At 33.0% G+C, this 13,123-nt stretch overlaps 1 protein-coding gene across 2 annotated transcripts in view; it reads left to right on the forward strand.

Annotated features, from left to right (window-relative positions):
- The first annotated feature begins 1,190 nt into the window (after positions 1 to 1,190).
- The window catches only part of LOC126965416 (neural cell adhesion molecule 2-like), a 183,354-nt gene continuing 171,421 nt past the window's right edge, over positions 1,191 to 13,123 (forward strand). The window contains exon 1 of one of the 2 annotated variants that reach the window (XM_050809019.1): positions 1,191 to 1,373. In XM_050809019.1, the coding sequence (XP_050664976.1) occupies positions 1,328 to 1,373 (46 nt within the window). In that variant the 5' untranslated portion in view covers positions 1,191 to 1,327. The remainder of the gene's footprint in view (positions 1,374 to 13,123) is intronic. The other variant, XM_050809020.1, reaches the window with a different exon arrangement.

The following is a 13,123-nucleotide window of genomic DNA, read 5'->3' on the forward strand; positions in this document are numbered from 1 at the left end:
CTATAAACTTGAAGGTGCGTATGTGGTAGTGATATCCTATCCTACGACTCCTCCAAGTGACTGTGGAATGCAAAAAGTTTGAAACTCGCAGTCGACAACTGCCAAAGAATAGCTTAATGGCAAAAGGCATTTAAAGGCATTTATTTTCTCAAAATTGATCCCTTTTTTGATGTCATTTCTAATATACTAGATACTACTACCGCTTCGGAAACAAATGGCGCTCTGAGAGAGAAGAAGCGGCGCAAGAAACTCTCCCAGCATTCTTTTTTGCGCTCTTTTAAATAAAAATATACAATATTGTACAGTCATTTGTATCGCTATAAAATGATCATAATCTAGCCACAGATGGGCATGTGATTAGACATTCTAACGTGATGTTCGATGGGGAAATACGGATACTTCTAGATAATCCAAACGAGTCAAATTGGACCACTTGATAATATGGTAGAAGATCAAAATCTCACGAACACGATGCCCAAGAATCAAGTATATTCCACATGAATTATTGATCGTTTATGACTCGTGCCGCTTTGGCCTTTCACTGCCAGATCCGAGACGACAGGATTAAAATATTTTAATACATAAATGTTATTTTTTTTATCAAAATATAACTTCGCTGCATTATAGAGTTTAAAGTGATTGTCATAATTGCAATCTAGTGGGAGGCTCCTTTGCACTGGATGCCGGCTAGATTATGGGTACCACAACGGCGCCTATTTTTTATCATGAATCAAAAATGTGTAAGCATTATTGTGTTTCGGTCTGAAGGGCGCAGTAGCTAGTGAAATTACTGGGCGAATGGGACTTGACATCTTATGTCTCAAGGTGCCGAGCGCAGTTGTAGTGCCGCTCAGAATTTTTGGGTTTTTCTATAATCTTGAGCGGCCCTGCATTATAATGGACAGGGTGTATCAATTCCCATCAGCTGAAAGTCCTGCTCGTCTCGTCCCTTATTTTCATAAAAAAGACGGTTACTGTTTAAACTTACGTTAATTACCATTACGTTTACTTACAATAATTATAAAGCTTCTTAACATCAAAGTTCGCGTACACGTCTGAAAGTATTGAAAGAATCTTTTGAACTTGAATGTCCTCTATGAAATTATTTATAAAAAGAATCTCAAGTTCAATCTAATCTTATAAAGGGTCAGTTGGGCGCATGCGTGTCATAGGTCGAGCATTCGCGGCCAATGACGACGGTAGTTTTGTGATCGTATTTGAAGACAGGAGTCGCATTCAGTACAGAAGCTCTTTCAAGCAAAACTTTCGCATACTCTTTGCGATCCTCATAACTTTAAGTCAGTGTATTTAAAGTGAGTTAGTGATAATGAAGTGGGTGGCAGCAGTTTTTTTTCTCAACTTATTTTATTCGGGTAAGTTTTTAGATAAACATTGTAGTTTAAATTAACTTAAATTCAAAGCAAGCTTAGTAAATAACTGCTTTAAAACTAAAATAACTTAATCGTATTTATGTTATCTTCATTATGTTATCTAAATAAGTATTAAGCGATCTGTTCGGTTATCGTTAGATTCGCCATAATGTGTAATTTTTTTTCATTTATTGTTCACAATTAAAAGTATTACAGAGAAAATACATAGAAAGTCACCCACAAGAAACCATGTAAGGTTTATCCGTGGGGACGAGATCGCTCTTAATTACAAACATTATTATATTAAATTCTTATACCAATTATATTAGCACCCCTTATAATATACATAAATACATTAAAAATTGTTTGTTTAATAAATACTTTGCCTTTTCCGGTTTTTTCGCAATTCTTTCTAAAACGTTTGCTGGCAAACCATTTAGTGTGTCTGGCAATAAATACTCCCATTTCCGCCTACCATATGCTAGTTACATTAAGGTAATATGTATGTGCTTAGGTAGAACAGACTACGGAGGTGTGGCTGCCGTGACCGTTTTATTAAAGCCTTAATGTTTGAGATTTCTTCCATTATAACAGAGATTTTTATCTTATCGTAGACATTTACAATTCTGCAAAATTTAAATAAAACCCATAATTATAAGACAGTATACTAATTATGGTTACGGCTACACTACAGAGGCCGAAAAAAAATTGTTAAAATAATCAGCATTCTACATTGTATGTAGGTATTAAAATGTATTCAGCTCCTGTTATCTGCATTACTGTTTTATAACTTAGTGGAAAGATTTAATATTAGTGGAAAAGTACTTCATTTAGTTTCCTAGTCACGTCCCTTTGAAGACAGCTTCTAGGGTTCGGGCTGATAATATCAAACGCAATATCTACTCAATGTGAGTAAAACCAGAGAAATGAAGTACAGTTCTTCAATTCAATTTATTTTCAGTATATATACCGGAACTATTTTAAAGCAAAATTTAATAATGTCTATGCACGGAACTATTACGTACTTTCTTTTGTAAAATATGCTCCTATGTTTTATTTTAGCATGGCATGGGTTTCATGTTTGTAACAAAATTTAATGAAAATTCTGGAACTACTTTCATGGCATCGTATGAGTGGGAAATATGGAAGAAAATGAATCGATCAAGAAATATTTACAATGGTAGGCTCCTTTGCACCGCATGCCAGCTAGATGATGGGTACCAAAACGGAGCCTATTTCTGCCGTGAAGCAGTAATGTGTAATCATTATTGTGTTTCGGTCAGAAGGGACCCGTAGCTTGTGAAATTACTGGGCAAATGAAACTTAACATCTTTTGTCTCAAGTTGACGAGCGCAGTTTTAGGGCAGGGCGTATCAATCACCATCAGCTGAACGTCCTTCTCGTCTCGTCCACTATTTTCATAAAAGAAATAAAGTTATGTAGATTGACAAAAAAGTAATACTTAAGCAATAAAAATCATAGGCACATATCTTCAAGGACAGGGAGAGATAGACAGTTCCTGGTAGTAGGGCAATCTAAAACGCAATATCTATTTGATGTGGGTAAGTCCACAAAGTTACTAACTCAGGTCTGTTTATTCTGGAGACGTTTTATTACATGGCATAACTTTGTTACGTGATTTTAAGTTGGTACAAATTCTTACGACCGAGACATCCCAACTTGTATCCTTTCAATTTAGTTTTGGAGACTATTCGGAACAATTTTCCGCACAGTTTATTTCAAACAAACAAAAACATTTTTATTTCGTAGGTAAATTGCATTACACTTGAAATATGTAATTCTTTCTTACAGCGCGTTCGGAAGGCAGTTTTCCTTAGAAAAGAACGAGCAAGAAACTCTAAGGTTGCTCTTTTCAAAACAGAATGGTATTACAGATTCTTATTTTCAATTTAATTTTACAAATCATTTCATTTACAATACATGCAAAGTGATGCAACAAAATACACAAACGGTAATTACTAAATGCCTTACACGAGTAAGTCAAAAAAATGTAAATTAATAAGTATTTATATGAATAACCTCTATCTAAAACTCAACTAATATAGCTTGTAAATTTTAATTTTCGTTTGAATGGCTTTTATTAAAATTTCGGCGCTAAAGTTGGTCTGTGAATTAAAAAAAATAAGAAACTACGGCTTTTGAGTTCGTTGCTGTGTTAACAATGAAATAATAAAATTTTATGTTTGGAAGCGTTAGAGGGATTATACCCATTTGTAAAGTGAATACATGTTGCGGTATAAAATGGCAGTCGACTTATAAGCATACTAATAATTCAACGGATCTGATGCTGCAAACATTTTCTTATCTTCCTCGTATTTGTTTTATATTTTGTAAGTATTTTGTAAGCACGCAGATAAGTTTAATAAGTAAGTAATCGGTTAACCTTTTTATTAAATTCTTGTTAGTGGCTTTTTGCATAAGTAATGTTTTTATCAAGCTTGTTTTTTAAGCATAGTTTTTGCGCTGTAGTATTTTTTTATGACAGTAAGGGACGAGACGAGCAGGCTAAGACCGCTAAGGATTCTTGTGAATCCGAAAAATTCTGAGCAGCACTACAATTGCGCTCGTCACCTTGAGACATACGATGTTAAGTCTCGCTACGACGTACTTTAAGCCGAATCACAATAATGCTTACACATTACTGCTTCACGGCAAAAATAGGCGCCGTTCTGGTACCGATAATCTAGCCGGCATCCGTGCAAAGGAGCCTCCCACTGGTAGTCCACTTATTGCACCTACCACATATTCGTGCATGTGTATTTTTGTATTTTTACTACCTTACAATCTATGCAATTTTAGTGAGTTTTGTGGTCTAAATAAAAAAATGGTTCCAATATGATTGAGGTGACTTGATCAACCTTAATTTATTTTCTATACTTCAAAATACCTTCTATAAAAGTGACATAAGTGACAACTTTATCAACTCGAAGTTATTGATACGAAATGCAATTTTTTGCTCTTTTCTCATTAAGTTATAACTATTATATTATACTACATATGTAATTATTATTGTGTATACATCATTCTAAAATATTTTGGTCTTTTTTGTCTTTGTTTCTATATTTATGGCAAGACTAGGTATATATAAGAGATTTCCACGTATATAGTCACTCATTGCGATATCTCTGGTACCATAAGGCCTAGAGACTTGAAAATTGGTAGGAATATTCCTTTCGCCGAGTAGAGGTTAGCTAAGTAATTTTCAAATTTTACTTGCAAGGGTTTTTTTATTATGAACAGAGCAACAACTGTCGGGTCGGCTAGTAAGATATACACAGCACTTATGTTGCACAATACGTCAGCTGTATAGCTTCAAATATACTGCTTAAAGCATTTCGGGGACGCGAACTCACGCCATATCACCCATACAAAAAGTGTCTAGCTACATATATTTATTTCTTTAATTATTTATATATCGCGTGCGCCAGTCATGAGCATGTCGGTGACGCGAACCCATAAGATTTTTCTCTACCAAAAAGTGCCCAACGTGGCTAAAGAAGTTATTTCAAAAATATAAAAATTGGTTTTAATAACAACGTAAATTTTTATATGACCGTTACATTTATTATTGAAATTCGTTCATGAATATTATCAACGAGTAAAATAATTGCCACTTCCAGCGAGTGTTATTTAATTGGCAGGTCAGCCCATGTCAATTGCAGTTCGTTCAACTAATGAGGTTACTCACCAATAAAGTATTACATCAATGATGAAACCATCGTAACCATAGCCATTCCATAGCCATGCTATAACACTGATACATATTGTTAGAATCATTTTACGTTCTTTCGCTTAACATCCAATAGATGGCGTTGTCCATATATACTGTAATATTAAAACACGCAAACATTTGTCAAAGCATTATATCTGAGTATGTATGGTACAGGTTCGTTACAGATTCAGGTTAGCAGTTTAATGAATAACTAATTGGAATCATTGAATCTGTCTAACTTTCTCAGGGTTAAAAAAACTAACTTATTTTTGGATGGCTATAGTTTATATAATAACTATAGTTGATAATGATACTGGAGGACGACCTGTATAGCCGAGTGGTTAGCGATCCTACCTACTAAGCTAGAGGTCCCGGGTTCGAAACCCGGTAGTTGCAAGCATTTATCTGATGAATATGGGATGTTTGTTTCCGAGTCATGGATGTTTAAAATGTATTTATGTATGTTTAAGTAAGTATTATTGTATTAAATATATCATTGTCTTGTAACCCATAACACAGGCTATATATGCTTAACTTGGGGCAAGATAATTTGTGTAAAAAGTGTGTCAATATATTATACTATGATGGCAAACAACGTTTGCTGGGTCAGCTAGTAATATATATATATGTCATAATATATAATGTATAAATTCATAATATGATTGAATATATATATATTACATCAATATATCTTTTTCATACCATGGGAAGCAACTGTCTACTACAAATTTCCCGAGGGGCTGCTGAAAACTAGGTGCTGTGTTGCTTGCTCAAGCACTGACAGAACTAATTACAGAACCAGCTCCTTTAAGCAATAAATCACGCAAAAAAAAATTGAATTAGGCATTACTTTTCGGAAATCCATAATTATACAAATGATTTAAGTTTTCTTTAGTGTTAATTCCGCTAATATCTGGCACGAGACTCTCCACTCTGGCACGAGTGCCAGATTTTGGCGAGACAACACGTCCTGAGGATTCCTCGTGTAGAGGCAAAACACGTGTCGAATTGTTTTAAAAACAAATATTGCCGGAATTAACACTAAAGTCACGCAACACACCATGTTTTTACTTATTTCTAAATAATATATTGATATTTTTTATAAATATTTCTTTTTCTATTTAAATTTTGTATATGAAGATGTTTTTCTTCTATTGATAAAATTATTATTATTCTGTTATTTCTATTCTATTCTAAAGTATACTAGTCGCGCCGTCTATGTCAGTTAATTGTCTAATTTTTATTACCCTTGCCTTTATCCTTTGAATCTCCTAATCCTATGAAAAAACTCCACCGTCAGATGCTTTCAACGTTTTTAGAAATTCAACGTTCAAAGGATTCTAGTTTGTATATTCGGAGTTCTGAATTCATGAACGCCCAATAAACCGTTTCGATCTTACGAATTTCAATGGGGAGCTATGCTAATTCATCTCTCTTCATTAGAAGTGCTGCTATTCGCAAAAAAACCGTTTACAACTCTTTTATATATTGATCTTTTGATTCTGCAGTAAATATAAATGCAAGTTTGTCTTATTTACCACCGTTAACATGAACTAAAACGTACGTGAAGACCTGTCGTTCGTTCGTTAAAATTTCATAATTTTATTTATTAAAATTTTAATTCAGGTGGTTAGTACATTAATAATTATCTTAAAAAACTATGTAAATAGTAAATCCACAATTGTGTGGTTTTTTTTTATATTGATAAAAAAAGGATTGTGTGGATTTATGAAACCACGGTAAAAGTTAAACTGTTTTTCACATTATAGACATTTAACTAAATATTTTTGGAATAATATTCCATTAAGTTTATAAAAATCGCTTTATCAATCTTAATTTTATACTTGGAATTTTTTTTTAAAGTATTACATTAAACACTGACAAACAACATTAACATTAAACACTGACCAAAAACAAACAAAATAGCGTGGAGCACTGGCACAAATGAGTAATAGGCGCCGCCCGACCGTCACGTGACATGCAACACACAGACGAAAAAGTTTGAGACGATCTAATAAAGGTTTCACTTTAATAAAAGTAATTAAAATATTTTTTTTATTTAATTTGATATAATATTGTAATTACATTTATAGACAACTACACTAACGCTATGCTATTAGGTTACGCTTTCACGCATTAACGCTGTAATGTCAGATTGAAATTGAAATTATAGTAAATAATAAATTTTACATTCACTTAAAGGTTAAAACATAAAAATACATATTATTTCATCAGGCAATATGCAGGTTAATTAGGCACAGCTGCCGTTACAGACCTATCTGCGAACATCGCTGCGAGCTATGTCACTGACTGGTTCTCTGATTCGATGTCGCATGGAAACTCCGTACATAGCCCTCTCTTTTGCTCTCTGAGCGACCATGAGCTTTCTTATTAGGCCCATAGGACCCATAGTTTTTTTTATTTAATAAGTTAATGTAAAACTACATCCTGACGATAATTAGAAAATCATATTTTTATATAATATACTTTAATATAATATAATGCAAAAACTATCTTATGTATCTTGTAGGAGATTAAAATATTTAACATGTAATGGGAATTTAAATATAACACGACAAATATGTGAACTTACTGTCTTTTGAGATGAAAACGCGATAACAACTAATTAAATAAATATCAAATGACAAATAATTTGTAAATATTTCAGCTCTGTACGAATCACAATTACTTTAACCTTTCTCTAACAAACAAATAGATATCGTAAGCCTAAAGATATTTTAATAATAAAAGGGTCCGTTTGACCTTTTTGGTAACAGTACCTTTAAAAGTGATACACAATGAAAACCCAGGTAATTACAACAAAAAGGTATTTCATAGATGAAGAGCCAAATAATTCAGTACCATACACGTATATACATATATATGTGAATGAATTGTACATGGGGGGGCACACTCTAAAAGTTTTGCATTTCTAGCTAATCAAAACTATTTGAATTTCGAATGTTATATTTTTTGAAACGTTGCAACCTTCTAAGCAATAAAAAAACCAATTGGCGGGAAATCATTTGTCAATTGTTTTTTATCACACATCAAAGTTCTACGTACGCAACGAAAATGGAATTAAGTCGAAAAGATTTTAGAGCGATGATTTTTTATGATTTTTAAAGTTCTTTCTATCTCCGCAAGACTGTGTCGCTCGTCTTTAAAATGCTTTTGGGAGAGAAGCACCTTGCTTGAGCACCGTGAGGCAATGGTTTTCCCCAAGATAAAAGAATTGATGAGAGTTTTCACTTTTACCAGCCCGAAGAGGTAGTGATAGCATTCAATCAGCACGTAGAAAACATGCCTTCAGATCTGTGGTCCTCCTGTTTTAAAAAATGGTTCGATTGCATGAAAAAATGTCTAAAATGCAAAGGAGAGTATTTTGAAAAGCATTATACATAATATTTTGGTTATAACATGTCACCTTTAGTGTGACCTACGTACACAAGAATACATTTTATAAAACTTAGTACTTAACATTTTCTTTAATACTTTTCAAACATGCATAGATAATCCAATAGTCAGTAAGTAGGTGAGGGGAGGGTATCTTGACGTGTTTGACGTTCATTGTCGTGAGTGCTTCCTTCCTTAATGCAAAGTATACAGCATAATGTACAATGTATGCGCAGTTCATGCAAACATTAGTTTGCAACTAGTGCACTGCGGGCAGCTATAAACATTTCGATATTCATATCTTTCTGTATTCTATGTTCATTCCAATGAACGCAAAATGCAAACGATGACGACCCCTATAGGCCAGTGGTTAGTAACCCTGCCTAGAGTCAAAGTCAAACTCAAAAATATTTTATTGACATAAAATCAGAAGATCGGTCGTCAACGTCAATCACTAAAAATAATAGTTAAAAAAAACTAAAAAGCACGCTTTATATAAAATTCAACTAAAAAATAGAAAATAAATTTAAATTGAAAATAGTGTAAAAAAATATATATTTTATTGTAAGATATTATTAAAATAATAATTCTTCTACACCCCACGCTTTTATTTACAGTAAAAAAATTTTTTTCACTATATAAATTTATTTTCTATTTTTTAGTGAAATTTTATATAAAGAAAGCGTGCTTTTTAGTTTTTTTTAACTATTATTTATTTTTCATTTTTTAGTCAAATTAGTGTAATGTAATCGGTCCTCGATAAATCTACAAAGTTTGAACGAACTTTAGCCGTTTAAAGTGGGTCAAAATCGCGCCCAAAGAAGTCGGTTACAAACATACAAACATACAGGTGAAGCTAATATAAAGCGTATAAAAATACAATTCAGATACATCTTAATTACACAAAAGTTTAAACATATTATATATAACCTATTTTTAAAATAATGAAAGAAAGAAAAGAAGAAAGAAAAAAAAACATTTATTTCACAAAACAAACACAGGTTACACTTAATATAAAAAGATAAAATTACAAAACAAACCAAAAAAGAACGTAATTAAATAGTAAATGATATAAAATTGAATCCAGTAAAACAAAACAAGGCTGGACAATAAAATATAACAACTATATACTATTCAATTCCATATTGTAATATCGTATACGTAATTTTCAATACTGTAATAACCGTTCGACATAAGTATAGTAAGATAATTCAGATACATATCTGATTCGAATTTTGGTAGATGCAATCATTTATATGATGAATATGGATGTTTGTTTCCGAGTCATGGATGTTTATATGTATTTATGTATGATTAAGTAAGTATATTGTATTAAATATATCGTTGTCTGCCAACACTTAACACAGGCCTATATGCCTAATTTTGGGCGACAACATGAAAATCGGTGGAGTAGTTTTTGAGTTTATCACGAACAGACACGCGGCGAAGGACTAACATGGGAAGTTTAAAATGCAAAGATTAGGCACACCGTTAATACGTCATAGATGGATAAATCATAAAAAATAGTTGGAAAACCATGACTTCTGGGAATGTTTGCCATCATTGTGGCATAATATGTACAGCATAATATAAAATATACATTTGAGCTAGAGGTCCCAGGTTCGAATCCCGGTAGGTGCAGACACCTATATGATGAATATGAATGTCTGTTTCCGAGTCATGGATGTTTATATGTATTTATGTATGTTTAAGTAAGTATATTGTATTAAATATATCGTTGTCTTATGCCTATAGTACAGGCTATGCCTAGTTTAGGGCAAGATAATTTGTTTATGAGTGTGTCAATGTTATTATTATTTGTCAATATCAAAATTAATCTCTGAACTGAATAGGTACTTAGATGCATTGAGCACTTACGGTAGAAGATAGTCAGTCTCGTCACCGACATGATTAAATTTTAGTTTTGTAATTCACTCTCGGATCTGGGATGTTGTTAGAAGCTTAACAGCTTATGACTCTAAGTAAGTAGGAAATATAAAAGTGCTAATTCCTTTCGGCACGACTGCTACTTGCACATTAATCACATTGCTGTGTAAGCTTGCAATGCTCCAGGTATTGAGGGAGTTATGCGGCCATGATGTCTAATATACAGTAGATTAAGAAAAAAAATGATATTCGTTCATTTGAATTCTGTAGGTATATAGGCTAGTATCTAATCTCCTAAATGATAAGGGTGACCCTAATATATATTATTGAATATTTGTATATAATAATCTTATGACCCACCACCCATATATTTTTTATTTTTTTGACAATTTCTTTATTTTTATTTTATTGTGATTCAGCATTGAAAAATGTATACAATTTCAAACTTTCGCCCTTCTACCCCTATTGTTGTATCGCGATTTTTATATCATTTTGTTCCATTCACAAATCCGCTATAGGGTTGCAAGATGGCAATCGAATACAATAATAGTAGCACGATATATTCGGTAGGTCTGAGAATCGGTTGCATCTATTTTTACTCCCCAAAAATTTTATTTAATTACTTTATATGGCAATACAGCGTTTGCTGGGTTAGCTAGTAATGCTATAAAAAGTTGTGCTACCAAGCCCAGCTATGAATTCGCGGTGTTAATGTGAATTTCGCTATAATGTTGCCACATAGTAAAACCGTAATAGTTTTTCATCAGAGGTAAGTGGGTGCGGCAGCCGTACCTTTCCACGAAGGACACTGACCCGATGAGACAATAAAAACATAATATCCGAATATAGTTTGCGTTTGTAGCTTCGTTAAATTGTTGAAATCTTAATTGGTATAGTACTGGTGTTTTTTTTTAATAAACATAATCGGCCTTACAAATAAACTTGGTATAAAGTTATACCTGTGATAAAACCAAGAATTATCATGTAAAATCTAAATGAAACCACGAATGGAGTGACTCAGACTATTAAATAATAAGTTTAATTGTACGATATTACTTTGTAAACATATTTATTTTATAAAAAAAAACGGCTGAGTATGTTGCGCCCATTCTTCTCAGGCCTGAGACATTATTTTTGGGTGGTAGTTTTTGACTTTCAATAAATGATGTCACATCCTATTTTGAATAAAAATATTTGAATTTAAATAAACAAAATGTTTACAAATTGAAATTTTGCTTACGATTGGTTTATTCGGACTTATAACGTTTCCCGCGTTTATTTGCAAGGCAGCTTGTCATTCGGCAAACTTCTGAATTATCATTGTATTGACAGTGTTGTCAACGATTGTTTCTTCTCAGGTATAAGTTTATACAATATTTATTTGGAAGGCGATATGCGAAAATAATAGAAGATTTTGATATTAAGTGCGGAAAGTATGCCATTTCTTCACGAGGCCCTTTTTTATGACAATAAGGGACGAGACGAGCAGGACGTTCAGCTGATGGTAATTGATACGCCATGCCCATTACAATCCAGTGCCGCTCTGTATTCTTGAAAAACCCAAAAATTCATAGTGGCACAACAATTGCGCTCGTCATCTTGTAACGTAACATGTTAAGTCTGATTTGCCCAGTAATTTTATTAGTTACGACGCCCTTCAGAACGATACACAGCAATGTTTGCAACATTGCTACTGCAGGCGCAGTTGTGGTACACATAATCTAGCCGGTATCCTGCGTAAAGGAGCCTCCCACTGGTAACCGTAGACCCTGCGTTATTTGAAATAAGTGTCAGTTGTTTGGCAGTAAGAGACAGATCGCGCACCACCATATCTATACACATAAAAGAGAATGTATGTTTGTATGTTCCCTAATAACTCCTAAACTATTCGACCGATCTCAATAAAATCTTTTGTAATAGATTCGTATATAATTTATATGGCAAAACAACGTTTGCCAGGTCAGCTAGTTTTGAACAGAATAATGTCTGTCCGATCAGCTAGTTTGTAAAATATTTACTTAAGTTGTATAAAATATTCTTAGTGAATATGCAGCAATGAAAAACATTTTTCACTTCAGATTTCATTCGGACAGTGTCAGTTAACAAACTGCATAATATGTAGATGAACATTGTTTTGTTATTCGGTAGATTTCTCGTGACAGGCATCGTCATGCTCGCTTAAATGCCTCTGCTTGTGGCGGTGACGTGGGGCGTTCCCTTCCCTAAAATATGGTCGAGGGATGCGATGGCTGGTCCATGCGTCATGCTCGTGAACAGGTGCTACTCGTGGTGGCTGGATGATCTTGTTACCGGGAGGTCTGCCTGATATGTTTTTTATTATTATTATTTCCTTTAAGGTTAAAGTTATTATATATTTTATTTTATGAAATACTCACATAATGCCTCTATTTATTTACGGTATGTGTGGATCTACTATACTCAATAACTCTTGTGTTTATAAGTATTAATTAACTTTTTTTAATTTTTTGACTTACTCGTGTAAGCCTTTCAGTTTTTGATATTTGAGTACTTTTGTTGCGTCACTTTGCATATATTGTAATTGAAATTTTAATTGTTTTACAAATGTAAAACAATTAAACCGGTAGGTGCAAGCATTTATATGATGAATATAGATGTTTGTTTCCGAGTCATGGATGTTTAAATGTATTTATGTATGTTTATATGAATATATGTATGTTTAAGTTAGTATATTGTATTAAATATATCATTGTCTTGT

The sequence above is a fragment of the Leptidea sinapis genome, chromosome 7 (genome assembly GCF_905404315.1).
Source record: "Leptidea sinapis chromosome 7, ilLepSina1.1, whole genome shotgun sequence".
Taxonomy (NCBI): Eukaryota; Metazoa; Arthropoda; class Insecta; order Lepidoptera; family Pieridae; genus Leptidea; species Leptidea sinapis.